The sequence below is a fragment of the Taurulus bubalis genome (assembly GCF_910589615.1).
Source record: "Taurulus bubalis genome assembly, chromosome: 14".
Classification (NCBI taxonomy): Eukaryota; Metazoa; Chordata; class Actinopteri; order Perciformes; family Cottidae; genus Taurulus; species Taurulus bubalis.
In genome coordinates, this window is record NC_136602.1 from 20247856 (window position 1) to 20272254 (window position 24399).

Sequence of the window (24399 nt, forward strand, 5' to 3'; positions counted from 1 at the left end):
TACAGCCCCCAGTTCTTCACAATAACCCAGCTATCATTCTCAAAGCAGCATGTCGGCATAATTAAAATAAAGCGCCTCCTAATGGGACGCTTCTGCAGGACACTATTAAAAAAAGGGATCGGACCCTCATCTTTTTTTTTTTTTTACGGTTGTTTCTATTTCCTCTACAACAACCTGCGCAATATTGTGATGTGTGAGTGTTGCAGACTTACAACATGGAGGTGAGTCTGAAGTGACCTCTATCGTCACCACAGCTATGTCGACAACCACGGCTAACTTTGTGATTCAGATACACACGTTTTTTTATTTTCCCCTCTTGCCCACTACTCGCGTTCGCACGCACGCACGCATCCAGCAAACATGCACGCACGCACGCACGCACGCACGCACCCAGCAAACACACACACACGCACACACACGCACGCATCCAGCAAACACACACACAAAAACACACAGGATCAGTCAGATTAAAGGCTTCCTGGTGGAAGCGGCGAGAGGTTGGGTGAAGGTGTAGGTGGGGAAACACAGCGGGCCCCTGGCGGTTGCCCTCCCCAGCGCTTCCTAGCTGCTGCATGTTGACCTGTCTGCCTCCCTCACAGTTTGGCAGCCATGAAGTTGATGTGAGGCTTGACCAAGGGGAAGAGAGGCAGGCTCCTCTTGAACTCGGTCATGTCCTGAACCAGTGTGGGCTACGAGGAAAACAAAAAACAAATGACAAAACATCCTGACGTCTTCACATCGCTCTGCTTGGTCTGTCTTTTTGAGGGCAGAGCCCCTCCGTAAACTCCAGTTATGGTAAAGAAACCTACACGTTAGTGCTCTAACTAGACAGGAGCGTCTGCAATGGCAGTGTGCTTACATCAGTAACAGGTTTTGCCACGACAATTTCTCATTTATTATCCATCAAACTGGTGGAAAGAAGGAGTACTTTTTTCAGTTACTTCTTTCTTTTTCATCTTTGAAAACAGGTATGTTTTATTTTGCATAACATGCAAACACACAGAATATGTGCATTTTGTTTAGACTGCACAGAGATGGTAGAAAGGTGCACTTAGCCAAGGTCAGATCTCCACCAGATGTGTCTGAAACGACAAATGCCTTATTGTGCGATTGAATGACTACAACTCCCAATTAGCCAACCGCCATCTAGAAGGCGTTGTAAACCACACAAGATTGTTAATAAAGCTTATCTGCAAGAAAACATGAACGCTTTGAGCCCTATTTAGAACATGGGGTCAGGCTACACGTTAGCCTCTTGTGGCCTTTATGAGGTTTACAACAACCTTTCCCCCTACCTGGCAAAACATTTTTCTCCTACCAGTTTCAAATATGAAAAACATTTAAAAAAAAAAAAAAAAAGGAATATTTAATATTTTTTCACTCAGACCTTCTGTAGTTTTCACTCGTCATTAACCACTTCTTCTGAAGAGTTAAAAATATGTTTATACTATAATTACTGCCTTACGATCATGTCTCAGTTTACATACATGCGTGTCTAAAATTATATAATTTGATCGTTTAGGACTTAAGTAGCAAATGTAATACTAAAATGAATCAGAATGAACTGAATGCCTCAGTAGTTGGGAAAGTGATCAGGTTGACGAACACAGAAGCACAAACACAGAGCGTGACCATTACCTGTGGCAGGGAGGGAGCAGGAGCCAGGTTGACGTCATTCTGAGCGGGGAACTCTCCCACTATTGGACCTGGTAAACACACACGGTGACACTCAGGTCAACCAGACACAGAACGAACCCACCGAACGTCCCAAAAAACGAAGCCCACAAAAACCAACATGTGAACACAGATACTCACAGGAGTCCATCTCTCTGGACAGGACGTGCACGGACACCTTGTGTCTCTTCGGGGCTTCGACAGTCAGTCGCTCCTGCAGGGACACAGAACAGAGAGGGGGGATTCAAACGGCATCATTGCTATGACCAGAAATGATAATGTAATCCATTATTTAAATAGTTGGAATAGATAATATACGGGTCGCAACACGGGATAATATGTATACACTGAAATAATAAAGACAATAGTACCAATGACGGTAGTATTAAATTAGAAAGAGGCAGAGACAAGTCTTTTTTAAATGACAACCATGAGAAATAATTGGTTAAAAATCTGTCTTTGCAAGAAAAACTTTCTAGGAGGAGGATTTAAAAGGATCAAACTGGATCCAATATGACTCATATTGGCCCCTTGACCAACGGACCTGACGGTGTATTTTGAACTGCATTAAATGATGTCTAGCGTTGAAAGATGAGGATAAATATCTGAAACTAGTGCCCCTTTCCAAGTGCGCCGTTTTAAATTTGTCGCCAACGTCCCCATCCAAATTTGAAGAAAATCTCTCGAGGTGCTCCAGGAGATATCACGGGAATGGGATGAACAGATTCTTAAATGTAGTCATGGAAAGCGACATTGTGGGACAGTTGTTCTACTTACTCTGTAGAAGTGCATTATGTTTTCCTTCGTCAAAGTCTTCAGGTAGGACACTTCAGCGTTATCTGCAACACAAACGGGGGAAAACAGTTTAAAAACAAGCTTTACAATTCTTTGACAAAAGCATAGTATATAGTATATTTTACGAGGCGATATTGTATCGCTACACGAAAGCCAAGTATCTATCTATTATATACTTTTCGGTTCGAGAATAATACAATCAATTGCTTTTAAAAAAAAAGGCGACATTGGAAAAATAAATTAGAAATGCGCCGTCCGCATTTAAATCTTACCGTCTGATTTACTGTCACTCGTAGCACAATAACCAGCATATCGCAGTATCCTGATAATATCGTATCGTGGGACCTCTGGTGATTCCCACCCCTGTGTGTGTGTGTGCTGACTAATGGCATGGGTAGTATGGTTTTCTGCGCCCTTAGGGTGTGTCAGCTGCCCTCTCTAATATATTTCAATGTACTTAAAAAGGTGCATTTGGATTGAAACCTAAAACATGATCGAAGAGATAGCAGTGAGGCCTCACCTCGGTCAAAATTATACTGTTGAGAGATGATCTCTCCCCAGTATTTGGCACACTCGGCAGAGAGCTTCTTCGGCTTATCCAGGCGGCGCACGGCCAGAGCCTGGATGTGTTTCTGGAAGGCTTCGTCGGCCATCTCCTCCACAGCCTTCTCCATGGTGCAGAGGAAAGCCTCCACGCGGCCCTCCAGATAGTGAGGCGGCTTCTCCGACTGGATGATGAAGCGCAGGCCTTGCACCCCGTTAGCCCGCCGGGGCCCACTGAACACAATGTAGCCTGGGAAGGGGAGGAGGAGATATGCTAGAGCCCAGCACAGAGGACACACTGAACAGTTTCTCTGCAGAAGCCAACGTACCCAAAGGCCATTTTACTCTAAAATTATTAACTTTGCAATCATACACTTATGTACTTGAGCCTTTGAAGTGTTTCAAGCCTAAAAAAAACAACTAAAAAAACATTCAAAACACGGCTGGCAGCTAAATTTAAGCACAGCTGCCAGTTTCTTGTCTTTATGTACAATTGTGCTCCGCAAACTGTGTTGTGCTAAACCTTCTGTGGGCTCACCCAGCTGCTCTTTGGTTCTCAGTGTGTTGAAGCAGGGCTCGGAGATAATCTGGCAGAACAGCTCCAGCAGCATGTTGTCGTTGGTGGTCTGCATGTCTGTCTGATAGTAGATCTCGATGCCGCTATTGTTGTGCACCTCGTTTTTCTGCTGGTAAACATACCAGCCACCTGAGAAGAACAGAATAATGTTAATTTCTCTTCCCCATGGTCAGAAAACAGGGCTCTCAAGCAGAGCCTAAAAAAATAAATTTTATCAACTGAAGGCAAAAGGCAGCAACACAACTGAAGGAGCAGACTCAGAAAGTCAGACTAAATATTTGTGTAATTCCGTCTCTATAAACAGAATAGATATCTGCATATGAATGCAGACTATGTAGGCAACAGGACAAGACTTTGGTATTAGAAACGTTCAGGTTTCCTCAAAAGAAATAAATCCTGCATACTGAGGTGAAACTGGACAGTTTTTTACAGCACAATTTTAAATTCTCAATCACTCACTTTATGACCATATAATTCAAAAGGTATGCCAGTATTTTGTGCCTTTGCTACAGAAAACACAAATACCTTTAGTTGCAGTTTATGTTGTTTTCTATTATGAGTCTATTATAATATTATATGGAGTATTAAAAAGCCTTGTCAATCAAATAAACAGTGATAGCAGGCTCCAAAATTGTGTTTGAAATTTGGGATTACATTTGGATCCCAGTGTTCCTTTCACAAAGATTGATGTCTAACTGGACCGTTTAATGGGAACTTTCGGATCTAAAGCTTTGTCATTTCATAATCCAACTTTATGTTTACATCCTGTATGTCCTTCTCCTGCGCTCCTGCTCTGTGTCTGACTGGCAGCCTGGAGCCCAGCCTGGAAAATCCCTCAGCGAAACACAGGATGTCTGCAGGTGGCCCTGCACGGCTCAGATTTTCCCCTCCACAAAACTCGACCTTTCCTAATGTAATCAGAAAGTGAACACAGGGGCTTTGCTTGCCGTGTGTGCATTCGTCTCTGAGCTGAGAGGAAGGTGTGTACGCACTTTGCCCAATGACGTCCATTTCCAGTCAGCGACTATTATGTTTCTCTGAGGGAAATGAGGGCTGTCAAACTTAATCAAGTCTTTACAAACGCAAAACAGTCACAGATGCTGAGGACAGGAGCGCTGGGTTAGGACTCCTCTGCATGGCCACTGAGGAGACAGGCACGACTGGCAAGTGATGACTAAGAGTGCTCAACCGGCGTGTGACCGGGATGAGGGTCTGTACAGGACCTACCGTCTGGAACCTGCACCTCTCTGTAGCGAATCAGCTGGCTCGGGAGGAGGGGCTTTGTGTGAGCATTCTCGATGAGCGCGTCCTCCAGCATTTGAATCATGCCAAGTGCAGACTGGAGAGATAAAAACAAGGCAGGGAAAATACAACTTTTTAGTCCTCGAAAACAATATTGTGAAGGAAAATTGGAATCACAGGAACATATTAGTTATTTTACAAATTCTTGGATAGACCTAGTGACCAGAGCTAAATGTTACACACACTTTCCCTTAACTTGGTTTCCATTTCAGGGAGGGATATTTTATTTCAGAATTGCTTCAAACATTTCCCAAAAGCACTATAAGCTTACATGAGGTTCTACAAGTGCAGAATTAAATTGTCTCGACATTCAAACTTTTCCACCTTAAATGTGTTGATTAGATTGCTAATTGATGGTACACATGGAGAATGCACATAAAGACGGGGACGTAAGCTTGATAATGTACATTTGTGTGCAGATGGTCTTGATTGTATTTGCAAAGTTAGAGACGTCTGTTGCTACATTCATACGGAGAGAGTGAATGGACTTGCTTGTGGTGCTCATTGCTCAAAACATAAGAAAATCCACAGCAGTTTACGTTTCTAGAGACAATGTACCGGTAATCCAATGTTTTGTTTTTAACTGTCAGCAGTAAATGGTTTGAAAATAGTTGACTTATGTGGGTTAGAAGTCAGAAGTTTCAATTGCAGATACGTCACACTATATAGCAAGTCGTTTATCATTTAATAGCTAGACTGGATATATATAGCGAATAATCGCGCCGTGTTTGGTTGTCGAGCGAGTAAACTGACTGCGTGAACGCAGCATAAGGTGGGTGCTGTGACAGCTGGGACCTCATGAACAGTGAAACTTGATCACTGGTACCAGAACACAATAGGAAGGCAAGAAAGGCTGAATGTGTGAAATGTTTGAGAAAAAGTATTCAATATTCGTCTGAGAAAAATTGCATATGCATATTTTACAAAACACATAAAACTAAGTAAAATACAATGACAAACCTCCTTGGTGATGTTGCCATGGAGAAGGGCTTCGATATGTAACCGTGACAATAGCTGAGGTATGAAGGCCTTGAGGCGTGGGAGAGTCACATCTGGAATACAGATCACAGAAAACGGCAAACTATCAAACTGCAATCAAGTTTTATTAAGGGAATAAAACGGAACAACATGTGTGTGGGGATTTCAGCGCAGGGCATTCCTTTCACGAACAAGCCAAAAAGCAGTCAAACATTAGACGATCATGCAAGCCTGGTGACACACACAAAAATCCTCACCATCCAGAGCCTCTTTGAGCTCGTCTTTGGTCCAAGCAACCTCAGTCATGAGTAGACGGAGGTAGTACATGGCGTGCTGGTGAGGCTGCTCGGCTCTGAAGTTATTCAAAGACCTCATGTACTGCGGGGAAATGGAGAAGGCAAAGCCAGTTCAACGTCGACACTTTATAACCAGGATTACAGATAAAAAGAGCATGTCAGAACTACTGTAGCAAATCAAAATGACTACAACTATTTATTTATCTTGTAACATAGGTTCTCTAGGTTCAATAAATTGCTAATTTGTACAGATGATGGAGTTGCAGTCAGAGCTTACCGCTTCTTTGATGATGTCAAAGCGTTTCTCATCAATCTCAAAGTTGGCCATCTTCTCAACGATCTTCTGAAGCAGGATGTGTTGTTTGTCACTGTAACCTTTAACAGACAGCTACAGCCGACAGTGAGAGAGGACAGATGGTACATTGTCAACAGACAGAAAGATGAGGTGAGCCTGAAACTATATCTTCATTTGATGACCTATTATTTATTTATTTATTTGGTGTGGAATTAGTGGCTGACCAGCGGCAACACCCATTAAAAGTAATCTTCCCGAACATCATTAACCTGGACAAACGCCCAGCCAGCCACACCAATACTGCTGACTCAAATCACTTGCAGTCCATTACACACCTACACAGATAGTGTGCTGCATAGCTGTCTCTAAGGACACGTAGCAATTATGAATTCACTCGTGAGAGGAAGCTAAAGAATGGGTCACTAGGATGAGAATGTGGGTCACTAGGTCTTATGCGACAGAGGATGAAGCGTGTTAGTAAAGGAAGTTAGGAAGCTGAAAAGAAAAGAGCAAAACACCACCACCGCAAACCAATTTCATTCATAGGTAAGCGGCTACTTTGCAGTGCAACATTAATTCCCTGAAAGACAAACATCGTTGAGAAAAATGTATTCATAAATTGGGGAAACAAAGAAGTTATCTGATGAGGTAGCGTGTAACCGTGTCCATCAAACGTCCTGCTACGGATCTACTTCCAACGTCCTTTGTCAGCAGAAATGTGACAAGAATTTCATCTCCTACCAATAGTAGACACTAAAACAATAAAAAGCGAGAGAATGGCAGCCAAACGACCAAACAGTAATTAGAATGAGTGGGTAAAATCGTGCCATCATCCAGTCCATTGCTCATTCTCCTTTTTATATGCACATGCACTGCAATTTCCCTGAATTTATTTCTGTAATGTCAGTCATTCATGCGTCCTTGAATGAAACAGCCAGGGTTCAGTATAGACTTTAAAGTCTCACTTCAGAATGGAGCAGCACACTGCACTTCACATAATCAAACTGAGCGCAAACAAACAAACCAAAAAGCCATTTCCACACTGTCAAAGCCTCAGCTGGCGCCTCCACTTCCCTTCAGACTTCAAATAACTTACTTACGAGGATGGCATTCATCCCTGAGGCTACGCCATACACCAGCCCTGCGAGGCGGGCTGCATATGTATACTCGTTTAAATCATCCTTCAGTAACCCGAGTAACAAGTATGTCATGTTGCAGTGCAGGGGATCTGCATATAGGTAGCGACTAATGGAAGAAAAAAAAAAAAGAAAATACATGCGTGTTGGAAATGAGGGGTCGTCAAAAAAGAATCAATAAATACACCAGCAAGTATGAGAAGTATGATGAGAAGAGTATGTATATGCAGCCTTATGACCAGTTTTCTGCCTGTAAATAACTGTCACCATCAAACCATTGAATCATAAATGCAATGCTGTTGGTGGAACGCCACATTACCTGATGCAATGACCAAATTTACACTTAATCCACACAACATCTTATTGAGCGAAATGAAATCCATTTGGTATGCCTGACAACGTGAGAAAATAATTACCTAAAGTAGACGGAAGGGTTTCGCGGGAGGTGGATGAACAAAAAAAAAAAAAAAAAAAAAGAGAAAAAAGGATTGATGAAGAATGAAGAGGAAGATGCAGACAGAATAGAGGCTAGACCAGCCAGGTCTGGGTTTTAATTTTTTTTTCTTTTTCCTTCTCAACTGCATGGATGATACCGCAAGTTGTGTCAAATTGTCCGGGAGTTTGACAATATAGACAATCCTTATCATTAATGCATCACCCTGTGTGTTAAAATCCTCCAATCTGGCAGTACAGACATTTTAAAGCTACCTGTCAAAACCAGGCCTGGCTGAGCCCCAGTAGCCCAGTCTGAGGATAATCGAGGTTGGCGGGGTAAGGTCTGGGATGCAACGTGAGGTCGATGGGGAGGATTTTGAATACTTACATACATCCCATAGACGGTATTTTGGAGGTCATAGTTCAAGCCGGCTAGCTCGGCTGCATATGCATACTCGTTGAGGGAGTCCTTGAGGAGCTCAAGGTATAAATATGCCATGTTACAATGCAATGGGTCCACATACGCAAAAGGGCTGTGGAGAAAACGGCAGTGGTCAAACAAAGCACAGAAACAAAGCATAGAGATGCTGGTCTCTACGTCCAACATTTTCTCACAATAGGAGTTGATGGTATTAACATACAGTAATCTGTAGTCAGTAGGCAATTTAAGGGGGGTGCTATGCAAGTAAAATATGGAAAAACAATACCAGAATTGACCCACCCAAAAGGGTTTGGCAGTGTTTCATTGGCCAACGACGGACTAAACTAAGCCTATCCCAGTTTATGGTACCTTGTGTTTGAAATGAAAAAAGCCTGAAAGTTGACTCCTACTTAATTATAGCAACACTGGATGGGCAATATTTCCTTTTTAAAATGACTTTTGATGCGTTTGCCACAGCAAAAATATTACTCTAAAATTCATTTTTTTTTAAATCCTAAAATCCTGTAACGGCATTGGCCTCAACTCGCCTTGATTAAGGAGCAGCTAACCCACTTAAAAGCATTTCAGTAAAATGGCATTACATTTGAGGTTTGTGTAGCATTTCCTTGTTTGCAGTTCTGTTGCTCTTAACAAGACGGCTATGTTCTGTTAACATTACAGTTAAAAAAAAAACAAAAAAAAACAAAAAAAAACACAGAACTTGTTCAGCTTCCAGTAGATTTATAGCTTCAGTGTAACTCTTCCTTCAGCTCATTTGAAAGATTCAAATAAATAAATATATTTTTAATTAATAGTAGAGCAGCTATAGGAATTGTTGAAAAAACATGTTTCTGCACTTTTTTTGTTGGCCGATTACTTGTAACTATCACTACTCATGTTTTATGTGCATTGCATTAGAAACAGTATTTGTTATTATAGTATCGACTAGAACTTATGAGGAAACTCTTTAGTATTACCAAGTAAAACGTTGATATACTAGTGAGGACCTTGTACCTTAAGTTCCAGCTGAACTACAAAAGGTTCAGTTAGTTACGCACCTGAAGAACTCAAAGTTCAGGCAAGCCTTGGGCAGGAAGAACTTGTCATCCTGCTTGAACCACACCTTGCTCATTGCAGTGTCCTGGAAAAAAATAACACATCAGGCAATTCTTATTTTCATATTCAAATCCATTCTGTGCAAAGATAATAGTTTGTGGTCCCTGGAAATGAAGTCAGCTACACACCACAAGTAAAGTGTGATTTGTCCAATCATAAATTCAACAAAGTTACTTTGATATGAACCGATTACACAAGAGTCGTCAAGCAATAAAAGAAAAAAGGCTTTTAGCGAGTCTTTCCTCAGAGAGTGGAATAAGTACGCTGGTGTGAATATCTTACCTCCTCTGATTCGACATGATGGCAACATCAGTACTAAATGCTTTAGGTCTCAATCACAATACCGTATTAACATATGAAAGCATAAGAGATGTGTTTAACAATATGCAGTTAGGTAATGGAGAGACAACACATTGAGTACTTTGATGGAGCTGTGCAGCAAAACACTTGCCTTGATTAAAGTGGGGACGGGTGGAGCGTCTTTCTCAAGAGTGTAGATCTCGAAGTTGGTCGGGATGAACTCGTTTTTCATGGGCAACTTGAACTTGTTGTTGAGGTCTGCACTTGCCCATTTCTGAAACACAGGCGTATAACAAGCAGTGTTATAATTTACCTTCGCTCAGTACTCATTTTTACTCCATGTACTTTGACCACATCATAATGTAACTCGATGAAACCTCCGTTAGCAGACGTTATTAGCCATTATCTCGGTTATTTAGCTAAGCAGAACTGTGCTGCCCACCCGCTGCTTCCAGCCAACGTTAACTAGTTCTCTTCCTGCCGACTTCAACACAGACTTCTTGTTCACAATGTAGCATTAGCAGGGAAGAATACATAGGGTGCACAAATCAAATGTTTAACCGCAGGTTTGTAGTAGTAGTTTGCATAGGTGCAGTACGGATCGGGTAGTGAGTGACACGTGTTGTAGTGTCTGCGTCGTGTAAATGAGCTGATAAATAATACGATACTCGATCCTGCACCTGGGGATCCATCGGAGGCATTTCCGATACTAGTATCGGTATACCAGCAACTTTAACTATGACTGCGGAGATTCACCTCAAGGGACTCCTCAGAGATGGCCTCCTGTTTGTACTGGGTGCCATACCACTCTTCTGTCCTGTCTGTTTGCCCTTCAAACGACTTGGACACCACTGCAACTCTAAGAGGAAAAAAGAAAAAAAAAGAGAGGCACACTTAACACAGACACATACACCTCTCTGTCAGAGCTGATTGGATACTCTCCATTGTCTTCCTCTAACTGATTAGCTCATTTCTAGCACTTTAATGATGCTATCTGACTCGCTATAACTATAGCTGCTGGAATGTACCAAAAGTTCTTCAAAGTAGCTATAATTAAACCTATCCTCAAGAAGCCCACTCTTGATCCAGATGTATTGGCTAACTATAGATCGACCTCTAACCTTCTCTTCTTCTTTAAGATTCTTGAGAAAGTAGTCGCAAGTCAGTTGTGTGACTTTCAACATAAGTTCATTTGAGAATTTTCATTCAGGATTTAGAAAGCATCATAGCACAGAGACAGCACGGGTGACAATTACTAATGACTTTCTAATTGCATCAGATAAAGGACTTGTCTCTGTGCTTGTCTTGTTAGACCTTGGTGCTGCATTTGACTATCACATACTATTACAGAGACTAGATATTTGATTGGCATTAAAAGGTACCGCACTAAACTGGTTTAAATCCCATTTATCAGGTTGATCTCAATTTGCATATGTAAACAATAAAACCTTGATTGACTACCAACGTTAGTCACAGAGTTCCACAAGATTCTGTGCTTGGACCAAATTTATTCACCTTATACATGCTTCCTCTCGGCAATATTATCAGAAAAACACTCCATAAACTTTCATTGTTATTCAATTCAGGTTATTTTATATAGCCCAACATTACAAATACAAGTTTGCCTCGGAGGGGAAGAAACCTGAGGAGGATCGCTCTTCCCGGATGGACAGAAGCAATAGATGTCATGTGGCCAGAATTAATAATGCAACGAGTTTCAGCACATTCAATGAATAGAACAGAAATTATTCAGAAAATGAGTAGTAGGCATGGTCCATGATCCAGATAGCCACGATCCATAACGCAAGTTATTGCTTAAGTTATGCAGATGATGCTCGATTATATCGATCAAGCCAGACGAAACCAACCAATTTGCTAATCTTAAAGCATGTCTTAAAGACATAACAAACTGGATGACCTGCAACTTCCTGATGTTAAACTTGGACAAAACTGAAGTTGTTTTAGTCGGCCCAGAACACCTTAGAAATCAATTATCTAATAATATAGTTAGCACCACCGTAAATAATCTCAGAGTTATCTTTGATCTATCTCAAGGACTGCTTTTTTCCACCTATGTTTCCACCTAAGTGATGCAGAAAAATGTGTTCACAGTTCACACATTTGTTACTTCTAGACTAGATTACTGTATTATTTCGTATCATCAGGCTGCTCTAATAAGCATCTTAAATCTCTCCAGAATGCTGCAGCTCGTGTACTAACGAGGACTACGAAGAGAGATCACATTACTACTGTATTTGTAATTTGGGGTTGTACAAATTAAACTGAATTAATAAGATTGGCTTTGTGGTTACTGAAAAATGTAGTTGGTGGAGGTGGTTATTATCATCCAAGCAGACTCCATCACATATTATAACTGTTAAACTTGACATAAACAAAGACAGCGAGTGCATGGACACCCTCAGACCCCTCGCACTAACCTGACATATTCTGGTCTCAGTTTATCCAGCACCATCTGGATCAGATCTGGCCTGAAGTCCTCCAAAAGGTACTCTGCTGCTAGAATCTCTTCAAGAGGGTAGTACTGAAACACAAAGTCAGCAGACAGTTTTTGGCATTGTACCTCTTGACGTGGGGCAATTCAACCGTAAAACATGTGTAGATAGGGCTTAAAATGCAATTCCTTGCCCCATTTTTTTTATTTCATTCCAAATAATTATAAGTCTTCAACTGCCACCGGAGGGGACTGACAGTAAAACAGATTAGTTGTTAAAGCACTTTTCTTTATGAGAAATCAAGAGTTAAACGACTGAATCAAACCTTGCAAACGGCAAGGAGAATTGTGCAGAATATTGTTTTATTGCACCGCCAAACCTGGTGCGAAGACGCACACAAATCCCTGTAACTGGTGCAGAAATGACGATTAAAGTACTTAAGGCAATGAGCCATGCTGCGACAGTCAAACAGGTATTGTGGTAGATATGAAAGCCAAACATGAATTCTCTCAATGCAGAGTCAACGGCAGCACAATGACGACAGCAGGGGGGACCTACGTGCACCAGACCAGACACTTTGGAAGTGTAGCCACGGGGTCGCTCCTTGTCCTTGAACCTGAAGGCCACTTTGTTTAAATCCTACAGAGAGAGATGTAGAATGCAACAAGTGAAATCACAACATGTACAACAGTTGCATACAATTGACAGGAATTCATGCAGCCGTCTCAGATTTGAAGCGTGCCTTCCCCAGACTGCATGTTTCAGCTCCTTCCACAGATGTTCAATAGGATTTAGATCAGGGCTCATAGAATGCCATTTCAGAATAGTCCAATGGTTTGGAATCTTGGAGTTGTCTTTAAATCAGGACTTGTCCTTTAACTCCCACGTAAAACAAAATCTCAAGGACTACCTTTTTTCACCTACGTAACATTTAAAAAAAATTAGGCACATCTTGTCTCAAAGTGATGCAGAAAAATTGATTCACGCATTTGTTACTTCTAGACTGGATTACTGTAATATCTTTAGGAGCATGGAACCAGCTTCCACTTTCAGTCCGGGGGGGGCAGACAGTCACCACATTTAAGAGTAGACTTAAGACTTTCCTCTTTGATAGCACTTATGTTAGGGCTGGCTCAGGTTTGCCCTGGTCCAGCCTCTAGATATGCTGCTACAGGCCTAGACTGCTGGATAACTGAGCTTCCCTCTCCTTCTGGATGAATGAATGTCTCTTCAATGCACATTACTAACTCTACTTCTTCCCCGGAGCCTCTGCTTTCTCGCCTAAAGTTTCCATGGCTTGTGGCTGTCTGGAGCTGGTCTTGCCCCCTGCCATGGCCGCCCTGCTGATGCTCCCCTCTCCTTCTCCTTCTGCTGACATGGACCGTGGTTTTTAGCTGTCCATTTTGGGTCATTATCCTGTTGGAGGACCCATGACCTGTGTCAGAATCCAAGCTTTCTGACACTGGGCAGCACATTTCGCTCCAGAATGTCTTGAGATTGAATTGTACCCTGCACAGACTGCAGACACCCTGAGCCAGATGCAGCCAAGCAGCCCCAGAACATAACCGAGCCTCCTACATGTTTCACAGGCAAATAACTTTGCCTCCAACAGAAAAATTGATGGTGCGATCTGACACTGATCTACCTTGACCTTAGAGATCACCTCTAATATCTTTGAAAGTTGTTCTGGGCTTCGGTTATAATTTGTACTATCCGTCTCTTTAATTTGTCATCACCTTTCCTCTTGTGGCCACATCCAGGGGGAAAATGTAATACTAGTGCAACTGTAGTCACAGGAACATCTGCTGCTTGGAGATGGTCTTATAGTCTTTACCTTTAACATGCGTGTCTATAATTTTCTTTCTAATCTCAGCTTTCTATGGTCCATGTTCAGTGTGGTACACACGATAATACCAAACAGCGCAGTCACTACCTTTCACCCTTTAAATAGGCAGGCAGACTGACTTTTTCTGTTGAACCACAATTGCAAAGCACGGTCTGATTTTCATTGCTTAATTTTCTGTAGATTTATATTTATTATTACTTTTATCAGTTTCAACTTATTTCATTGAGCATTGCAGGTTTTTCTTTTAACGGAAGGGAAACAACGATGTCGTCCACGTGTGTTAGTAGGTCAACTTCTTCCAGCCCCTCTGTCTGAGATATTATCTCTGAATAGACAACATTAATTACCTTGCACTCCTCAAACACCCACTCCTGAGGTCCCTCAGTACGCAGTTTCTGGATGTACTGGAACATGTGGAAGATGATGTCCTCAACGTGCACTGCAATGACATAATATATACATATATACACACTATATAGAACATGCCTAAATGAACAGTGTCTACATGTAATTTACTAACAAACACATAAGACCACAACAGGGAATTATCATAACCACATGCAGCAAACGATGAATGAACTATGGTGCATGTGAGGCGACTGTGCTACTTACAGAGGCCCTCTTCAGTCAAGTCGACATTGATGATAAAGAACATGAATCCCCTGGCTCCTTCTTTTTGCCCTCCAACAAGTGTGTTCACCCAGCCTTAAAAATATTAATAATCATTTTCAGTTAGTCATTAGTACATATAAGATTTAGAATGTAACCTCTTAATAAGTTTAATAGTACATCTTGAATACTAAAAACTTCTACTCTGGTTGAATAATCAATCAGAAAATTATACATAATCAGATTCTTGTACTTATTATTTAGTATTTATATAGAGTCATACAATGATACTTTTTTCTTTAATTCAACAACCTTTGATGTGGGAAACGATGATGCAAACCATACACAACAGTTTGAGCTAGTTTTTAACATGTGGATAGCTACTTCAATCACAATCCGGACGTTCTCCAACCACGTTTGTCATTAGTCAAGAAGATAGACAAACCTATTGTGCATTTTATGACTGAAGCATGAACGTTTCAGCACATCATTTCATACTTTTTTTTAAACTTTATTTCAGCATTGTATTTTACATCTTTGCCTACATTTCATTTTTGTTCTAATGAGGATTGAATAACCCATTTGGTCAGTTCCTGATCCTCCCAAATATACGGGTTCATTTCCAGTAAAAGTAGCTATAGCTTGTCAACTACTTTGACAACGTCTGCGGTGTGTTTTATGGACCTCATTTGAGGATTTATAGAAGTGCTTCTTGCCTGACAGCTACATTAGCAAGAATGTAGAAGACACGATAACGATAAATATGTGGCAAGCGAGAAGATAGCTTGTTCGCATTTTTTTCACCTGCAACCCTCAGTTCATCATAAATTTCATACGTTTGTATTTAGTATTCTACCCAGATCAGTTAAAAATGTAATGTAACACTCTGAACACTGCTTGCCCTAAAATGCACAATACCTTCCATAATACGAGCTTATCTGTTCCACTTGTCATGTTGGAGCTGTACATTATGTCTTACCTTTAGATTTGAGCTCAGATAACAAACTTCCTGGTCCTTCGTGACCAATCAAATGTCCCAGATAATGTCCTGGGTTAGATTTGTAGTACTTCTGTAGGTCCGGGATGGGGAATGTCACATATAGGTTCCTGATGTCTTTAATGGGCACCACTTTGTAGAATTGCTGCAAGAGTACAAAGAACAAAAAAATAAACACTTAAGAAAACTCATTCTTGAAAACAGATTTTTATGTTAACTTTACAATGTCATCCTGTGCATGAATACATTTCCCCCCACAAACAGTCAGTTATCACGATGAAATGGGTAAAAGAAAAATATGTTATATCACATTAGATACTGGGTATGGCCCAGTAAAAGTGTAAAGAGATTACAGTAAAGTGTGAGAAACATTGGTGAGATAAGTAACCGACTCACTTTGAGGTGTTCTTCCTGGAAGGGGTGCTCAGGGAATTCTGGGATAGGAACGTTCTTGTTCTCCACTTCTCCAAAGAGCTTGACCACCATGGAGGTCAAATCATCTAATGATTCTGTAGGAAGAGAGAAAAAACGTTTACAGTTTTGCTAAGATTTATTTAAAAGTTAATAGACAAGCAGCTCATATGAGTACGAAGAATACCCAGAGAAACGTATTAGTGGTGTTTAACGTATAATAGAAGGATGGATCTTTGACTGCAATCTTCCAGTAAAACATAAACCAACTATCGGACTTTGACCATCAATAAAGTATTTTCAGAACGCACAAAACGATTTAACACCAATGATATTATTGACCAACGAACACACAAGGAAGCTCACGAGACATTCAGCTGATGAGTAGCGTTCTTGTCAGCACTCAATTCAGATGAGAACGCTTTCCAAAATACTGGTGACACGTTTCTGCCTTCAAATTCAGAGCTAGCTCTTATTCAAATGAACCTGTATGTATACAAGAGGATTTAAGAAAAACATTTTTGTGGCATAATAAAACCAATAAATTATTACCAATCATTCTAAAATAGTGCAATTAATGTTATGACCATTAATACAAAACTTAAGCTCATCTGTTAGAAACCGATGTTACTTTTATTTTGGAATACACATTTGCTTACTGCAATATCAGCTTTAGTTTATAAGCACATTTGTTCAACGGTCCTTTAACACAAAGACTGAAGATGGCGAAACAGGAATTGGGTGCTGTTCCTTTACCACAAAGGAAGAAGAGGCTTTCAAAGTTTCTCACAGAGGATCACAAAGTCTGACACCAGTACACAGGCCAAACGGAAGCAGTTTTTAGAAAATAAAATCAAGAATGTCATGTTTACAAATCTTAAGAGAATACAAACATGCAAAAATAAAAGAGGAGATGACAACCAACCTTTAACTAATACTACAACGGCCATTTTACAGGAACACAATTGATTCAACATCGATATATTTGTTTAATTACTTGAAAATCAATCTAAAAATGTAATTGTCTTGCCAATGTACCCCAAGTCATGCATGACTTGCATTGTTTGTTCCTCTCTGTTATCGAGACTGACAGCCAATGGGTTGACAAGTCGCACGAGGCCGATTGAGGTTTGTAGCAACATTAAACCATGATGTTGTGAGAGGTTGACTCTTACCTCTTCCCAACACACACAGTCCCATGAGGTTGGAGGAGTAATATGTGGAATGAAATTTCAGGAGCTCCTGACGAATGTCAATCCCATCTTTACATGGCTGGGTCTCAAGGGTCAATTTGTTACCTAAAAGAGAGAAATAAAAACAAGAAGAGAGAAATGTTGTTTTGTCAAAATCATCTCAGAGTACAATTGCGTTGAGAAACCTTTACTAGTTCATTAAAACAAACAAAAAAGAATAATGTATATTGCAACTATCAATTTATTTTGACGAAACACATTTTACAAATATGATCAGTGCATTGACATTTGGTAGTGATCACTGCACAGATTAGAACTATGACTGTTCCTCTTTTAGAATATAAAAGACGCAGTCTCATTGAGGACTGCATAAATATTTAGAGCACTAAAATATAATCATTTATTCTGAGAACAAATCTGTTTATGATGACCCAGTGACAGTAGCTACAAGAACAAGCTGCTTGCCTGCCACCTGTGAATGGACCACTTTTCAAATCTTTTGAGACAGACACAGAAAAACAAAACAACAATCTCAAGACGATCATGCTGGTCCGCTGAGAAGCCATGATTTTCCGGCCTGTCTGATCCTCTTCTCTTCTTAACTGGATAAAGATATAATTCAAGGCTGCCATCAGGTGGCTATTTGGAGCTCGGAGCTGCTCCAAAGTCAACATCACGCAGATTGTTGCCCAAAGAGTAAAACCCTTCATTAAAAGGGTTCTTAAATATCATGGATCGAAGCTGTAGCATGCGTGTAAAATAATGATAACTCTCGTCTACCTGTTCCAAATTTACTGAAGGGGTGGTTAGGGTTGCCAGTGGCCTTCTCTAACTGGAACAGCCTCCAGGCATCATTCATCAGGTTCTTCTCGTGCTCAGAGTCCACAGCATTCACCTCCCGGTCCTTACAGCTCTCATCAAACAGAGGGCACAAGAAGAACTGGGCAAACCTACAGAGGTTGCAAAATGACAGTAAAGGGAACATTAAACAGCATGGTTACAAATAAATGTCAGTACAGCAGTAATTCACTTTTTTTAGGGCTGCAAAACATTTCAACATGAAAAGATTTGCTCTTTCAGCAGTAACCAAAGGCTGTTCAGGGTTAAATGTGTCGGATGAGTTGTAGGCACAGAAAAGGACATGAAGCAGGATGTGAAGAAAAACAATTTGCATGAGTGCAAAGTGAGGGCAACTGCCAAGCAAATAAGTAAAGAGAAGCGCACACACTATTTCAATGGTGAGATCTCCAAATGGAAAATTGTACAAAGTCATGTCATCTGACAAAAAGCAGCTAGTTGTTTAGATTAAAAACAATTAAACCAAATTCACACCATAACCCTTAGTACTAGTGTGTTTATAGTAGGAGGTTCAAACTCAGTCTTTAGTCCACCAAAAAAAATGGTGGGTCTAGAAAAATAAAATAATTACCAAATTTGTGTCTGCCTAGAAAGTATATGAATAGAAGGGTATGGTTACAATAATGGGGCAAGTTAATTATGCATTTCAGACACTGTGCTCTTCTATTTTCAAAAGAGGCAACATCATTAATATTTTAAAATACTCTGCACTGTTCTTTCCTACCAATACAGTTGGCCTTCACAATTCATTGGCACAGGGGAACAATTAGCCGAGCACACATACCCAGGATCCTGCGATACATCATTCATTTATAAGTAGGTAAGCTTATCCCAATAGGTTAAATTCTGACACCGCCCGACTGCCCTCTGCAAACCCCCACAGTGGACACGTGAACAGAGACTCCTGCAAGGCTGCGGACATCAGTTTCCCCCCTGTGCCCGAGGTTTTCTAGCCTGAGTGGGGGGTAGGAACTATACTGATGTTGCAAAAGAGAGCACAACGAAGCCGGGTCTGGTAACCAGAGACGAACAGACAACAACCTAGCAGCTCAATTGGGTTAACACCTGGACTCCCAAGGAAAACGCTGTACAGTGATAAATAAACAAGCACTTCAGCAGAGATCCGTCTTAATTGGGTTACGGTATATGCAGACTTAAAACCTAAATAAGACATATTTTAACTCTTTGGGGGATACAATATTTGAGACTAGATTAATTTGACTGGACTGGCTGTAAATAGTTAATGCCAGTGTTACCCAATCATGACATTTGCAGAGACCAAGTCATACCAGGGTGCTAAAGTTGACACAAAAGATGAGCAAATGAGCTGAGCAAATCAAATTAAAAAGAGACAAATACATTTTTGGACACGGCAAAAAGAATCTCAGCAAATTAACGGGAAAGTACCTGTCTAGAGCTCCTTCCAAGTGCTCATGGGACACATCAAAGTAATAGTTGGTGTGCTCCCCACTGGTAAAGGCATTGGAGCTGCCTGCATGCTCACTGAGGAACTGGCTGTATTCGTTCTCCTTGGGGTACTTCTTTGTCCCCAGGAAAAGCATGTGCTCACAGAAGTGCGCCAAGCCCGAGATGTTCGCTGGGTCTGATAATGAACCTGGGAATTTAAGAAAAAACGCCACAGAAAATCATTCGACGCGGCTGTAGTTCTCAGCTCAGTAAAATGTACAGATACAACATCTTGACTTTTCATTGTCTATTGGGTTTTGGATAGATTGGTCGGCCAAAGAGTGGAAATAACCCTAGATGTGTAATTGCACAATGACTATAAATGGTAAAGATTGTTAACTTGTTATTCAAACAAGGATTTTTATGAAATACATAGAAACATTAACAGCGGGGGAAAGAGCCAGAGCTGGTGCAGGAGGTGGAGCGGTACCAGCTAGATATAGTTAGGCTCACCTCCACACACAGCACCGGCTCTGGAACCAAGCTCCTGGAGAAGGGTTGGACTTTTCTGGAGTTGCCCAGGGTGAGGCGCGGCGGGTGGGAGTGGGGATATTCACGAGCCCCCGACTGAGCGCCGCCATGTTGGAGTTTCCTCCCGGAGAATGAGAGGGTCGCCTCCATGCACCTACGGGTTGCGGGGAGTAAGGCTCCAACTATTGTTGTACTTGTGCACCAGGCAGCAGTTCAGAGTATCCGGCTTTCTTGGAGTCTGTGGGAGGTGTACTGGAAAGAGCGCCTCCTGCTTACTACATAGTTCTCCTGGGAGACTTCAACGCTCACGTGGGCAATGACAGAAACCTGGCGGGGGTGATTGGAACGGCTTGCCCGATCTGAACCCGAGTGATGTCTCGCTATTGGACTTTTGTGCTAGCCACAGTTTGTCTATAACGAACACCATGTTCGCAACCATATCCCAGGAGGATCGCTACGGTAGTCAAAAACTGACAAGGCACCGGGGTGGATGAGATCTGCCCTGAGATGCTGAAGGGGCTGTTGCGGGAGTATGGGGTGCCGGACCCGTTGCAACGGGCCATCCGGTCTCTGTATGTACGTGTTTGGATTCTCTGCAATAAGTCGGACACTGGCAGGGCTGCTCTTTGTCACCGGTCCCGTTTTGTGACTTTCATGGACAAGATATCCGAACGTCGGGTTCGAGGGTTTCGGGATTGCCTCTCTGCTGTTCGCAGATGATGCGGTTCCGTTGACCGCCTTGGACTGTGACCTGCAGCATTCACTTGGCACTTATGTGAAGCGGCGGGGCTGAGAGTTAGCCCCTTCAAATTTGAGGCCATGGTTCTCTGCCGGAAACCGCCGGATTGCTCACTCCAGGTGGGGACAGAGGGCCTACCTCAAGCAAAGGAGTTTAAGTATCTCGGGGTCTTGTTTACGAGTGAGGGTAAGATGGAGCGGGAGATCAACTGGCGGATTGTTACGGCTGCAGCACTGAAACAGGCGCTGCACCGGACTGTCTTGGTGAAAAGGGAGCGGAGCCGAAAGGCAAAACTACATTTACCGGACAGTAGAGCTGCAACAACGAATCGATAAAAATCCATTATCAAAAGTGTTGGCAACGAATTTCATTATCGATTCGTTGTGTCGCGCGATTATTACGCCAGGCAATAAGTCGCGGAGAAGAAAAAAAAAAAGAGCAGAGCAACTGGCCGGCCAGCGTTTCTGAGATTGGAGTGAGACACGAGAAAAGCTGAGGTTGTGATGTTCTCAAAAATAGAAGATCTTTGACAAGTCGAGTCTTGGCCAATCAGCGTCTTCATGTTCCTCGAACTTGTTTTTAAATGGAAGCTAGTCAGCTTGCTATCACGTTAGCTAACGTGTTTGGGTTGTGTATTGTCGTTAAAGTTACGTTATGTTCCGTTACAGTTCAGTCTTGCTTGTAAAAAAACGTAACGTGATGAAACATGCCGTAACTTCCCGTCTGGTTCAGTTCACGCTGTCACTCGTTAACGTTAAACCGGCGGATCTGGCTGCAGGTTTTTTTAAAAAAATTTTTACTCAAAGTAGAATGAAGCAAATCACGTCGTTGGGCTTAGCCAACAACGTGACGTCGTGGTCATAAGAGACCCAGAATGAAAGAGTTTAAGGAAGACGACGCTCTATATGTAGCAGTACAGCTTCCCTCTGTCCCAGTATTTCATACATATTGACAAAGCAGGGTACGCTAAATGCAGCCTCTGGAGGGATCAATTACAGTAAAAAGGGCTCACATTTGGCAGATGTAAAGCATAGATGTGTATGTTTTTAGTGTTAGTCCATTTTGTTGTAATCGTTAGTTGCAGCCCTACCGGACAGTCTAAATTCCAATACTCACGAACTCTGGGTCGTGACAGAAAGAACAAGGTTGTGGTACAAGTGGCCAAAATGAGTTCCCTCCGTAGGGTGGCTAGGCACAATCTTAGAAATAGGGTAAGGAGCTTAGAGTTGAGGCGCTACTCCTTTGCGTCGAAAGGAGTAATTTGAGGTGGTTCAGACATCTAAATTAGGATGAATGAACAGGATTGTGGGGTAATGGGAAGTCTGGGTCAGACAATGGATGGATTTATTGGACGAGAACTAGCAGTAGCCGTTTGCAGAAAAATATTTGTTATGCACTTCTGGCAAACAAAACAATTTCTATAACCCAGTGGCTGCTGGCCAGGCCCCAACAAAGCAACACTTAAGAGTATATGGCCAGTATAGATGTTACTCTGTGGATGCAACTATGGTAATCTGAAAAGTACACCAGTTTTTCCCATTTACTAAAATGTGGACCGTTTTCATAGCCTGACAGTACAAACAAAAATAGTTAGATACTGTGCATACATTTGCCCTAGTGCTACTTTTAAAAAGGGTACCTGTGCCACAGGGAAATACATGACTACCTGGCAAGACAATAGTAATGAAAGACCTTTACCTATTTGGACATCCAAAGCAGCTGAGGATTTGTCTGTTGTTGGGTCACTGATGAGCATCGCCTTCAGGCCATTGGTGAATTCCAAACCCCTGTAAACCCGCTTGTCCTCAGGAGAGCGAATTATGTCGCCAATCACCCTATTCACAGCCGGGTCGTTCATTCTGAGAGGCAAGGATGACACCAGCCTGAAGTGGAGGGAATCACATTTGTCTGCAGTTAGCAAAGGACTACGTCTTGCCACTTTCATATTCTGATAGAACCCGACAGGACTCTTTTTTTTTGGTTAGGCACAGAGTGTATTGGGGACAACGATCACAATTGCCAGTCTGTATGACAAGACTGATACATACATACATACATACATACAGTAACACCAATGGAAAATGAATCTAAAAAACTAATCCATGTTGAACTTTGCTGAACTCTTTGTATCAAATGCTATTTGTTCCCCTTGAGTGAGCTCACCATGTATGACATATTGTGATGCTATGCGAGACAAATTACATTTGATGACGTCTTTCCTTTATTAAACTCAAGTGAACTCAACTGTTGGACATCTGTTCTTGTCTTGTTGAATTCTTAATTGGTATGACTTTGCTTTTCTTGTTGCCCACATTGTGTATGTTCACCTCATGAAGACGTCACAAACATCTGCCCAATGAGGAGTTATAATCGTGGAAATTGTATTTATATTATAGATTTGACTGGGCTGCAGAGTTCTTCTACGTGAGACAGGTTGGAACAAAATAGGCTCCGAAGTCGATTGTGTTTTTTGACCAACTTTATTTCAAAAGGAAGAGCATTTTGCTCCCTTCCCGTTTCAACCCAAACAACAAGCGACATTTCATACTCGAGTTTGAGTCTTTTCCTCAAAAGACTATACAACGTCTATTCCGGAATGTTGACCAGAGAGACTGTATATGAGAAGGTTTGACACTGTATTGATAAAATAAACAATGCGGCATGCACGAGGACAGCGAGCGTAACGCTCGCTGTCCTCGTGCTCTTCCTATTCAACAGCTGTCGGAAATACGACATCAACAGACGCTGATTAACGCTAAACGTTCACGCCACATTTCACCGGGATTCGCAATATTGGCTTTCAGCAGAGAAACGTGGATGTGGTTTCTTAGTAATCCTCTAAAATGTCGATATACTATTATTTGCACAATGAAAAATGTTTGCATTACAAATCCCGTTGAAATATGGTCTATACGTTCAATCGACGTCTTCAAATAACATTCACTTTTGAACGTCTTTTCAACAGTAAAATGCTCGCTGGCAAGATTAGTTAGCTAGCATTACACGCTAGAGGGCATAGAATAATCGCCTTTAACAGAAGGCAAACTAGCCATAACGTTAGCTTGCTCGATTAGCACCAGGAATATGAGAACGGATACAAATGGCAGTCGTGTTCGTTTGTCTAATTCTGTAGTTACTATGTATTCCCCGCGGTTATAAAATGTAGTTTAAGTGTACATTATACTGAAGCTACGTACACAAATCCGTTTCTAGCTAGCCAACAGTGCCACCCTAAGTAGCAACATAGCTAACGCCTTCGGTCTTGCGTTAGCTTGGACTCTTAACTTAAATAGGTCAGCAAACCGGCTTTAGTTCGGCAGCTAGCTAGCCTCCCTTTGATGTGAAAATAACTCCATTATTATTTGACAAAAAGTGAAACCATTTGACTTGACAACACTTACCTAAAATCTTGGTTAATACGGAAACTGTTGCCTGCTGACTGTAGAGCTCTCGTAAACTGGGCCGATCGGTTAATGCACTTAAACAT

General features: G+C 41.6%; 1 protein-coding gene across 1 annotated transcript; it reads right to left on the minus strand.

Annotated features, from left to right (window-relative positions):
* Positions 1-467: 467 nt before the first annotated feature.
* On the minus strand, positions 468-24399 carry ide (insulin-degrading enzyme; the record flags this gene model as incomplete). Its single annotated transcript, XM_079229842.1, has 25 exons — positions 468-689; positions 1639-1706; positions 1816-1888; positions 2452-2513; positions 2990-3262; positions 3551-3718; positions 4817-4928; positions 5852-5943; positions 6127-6247; positions 6443-6553; positions 8420-8564; positions 9511-9593; positions 10020-10142; positions 10625-10727; positions 12307-12410; positions 12880-12960; positions 14515-14606; positions 14780-14872; positions 15756-15918; positions 16170-16282; positions 17360-17482; positions 18158-18327; positions 19643-19850; positions 22611-22795; positions 24314-24399. 25 exons carry the CDS (start codon positions 24397-24399, stop codon positions 594-596), a joined length of 3048 nt encoding a protein of 1015 aa, XP_079085968.1. The 3' UTR covers positions 468-593.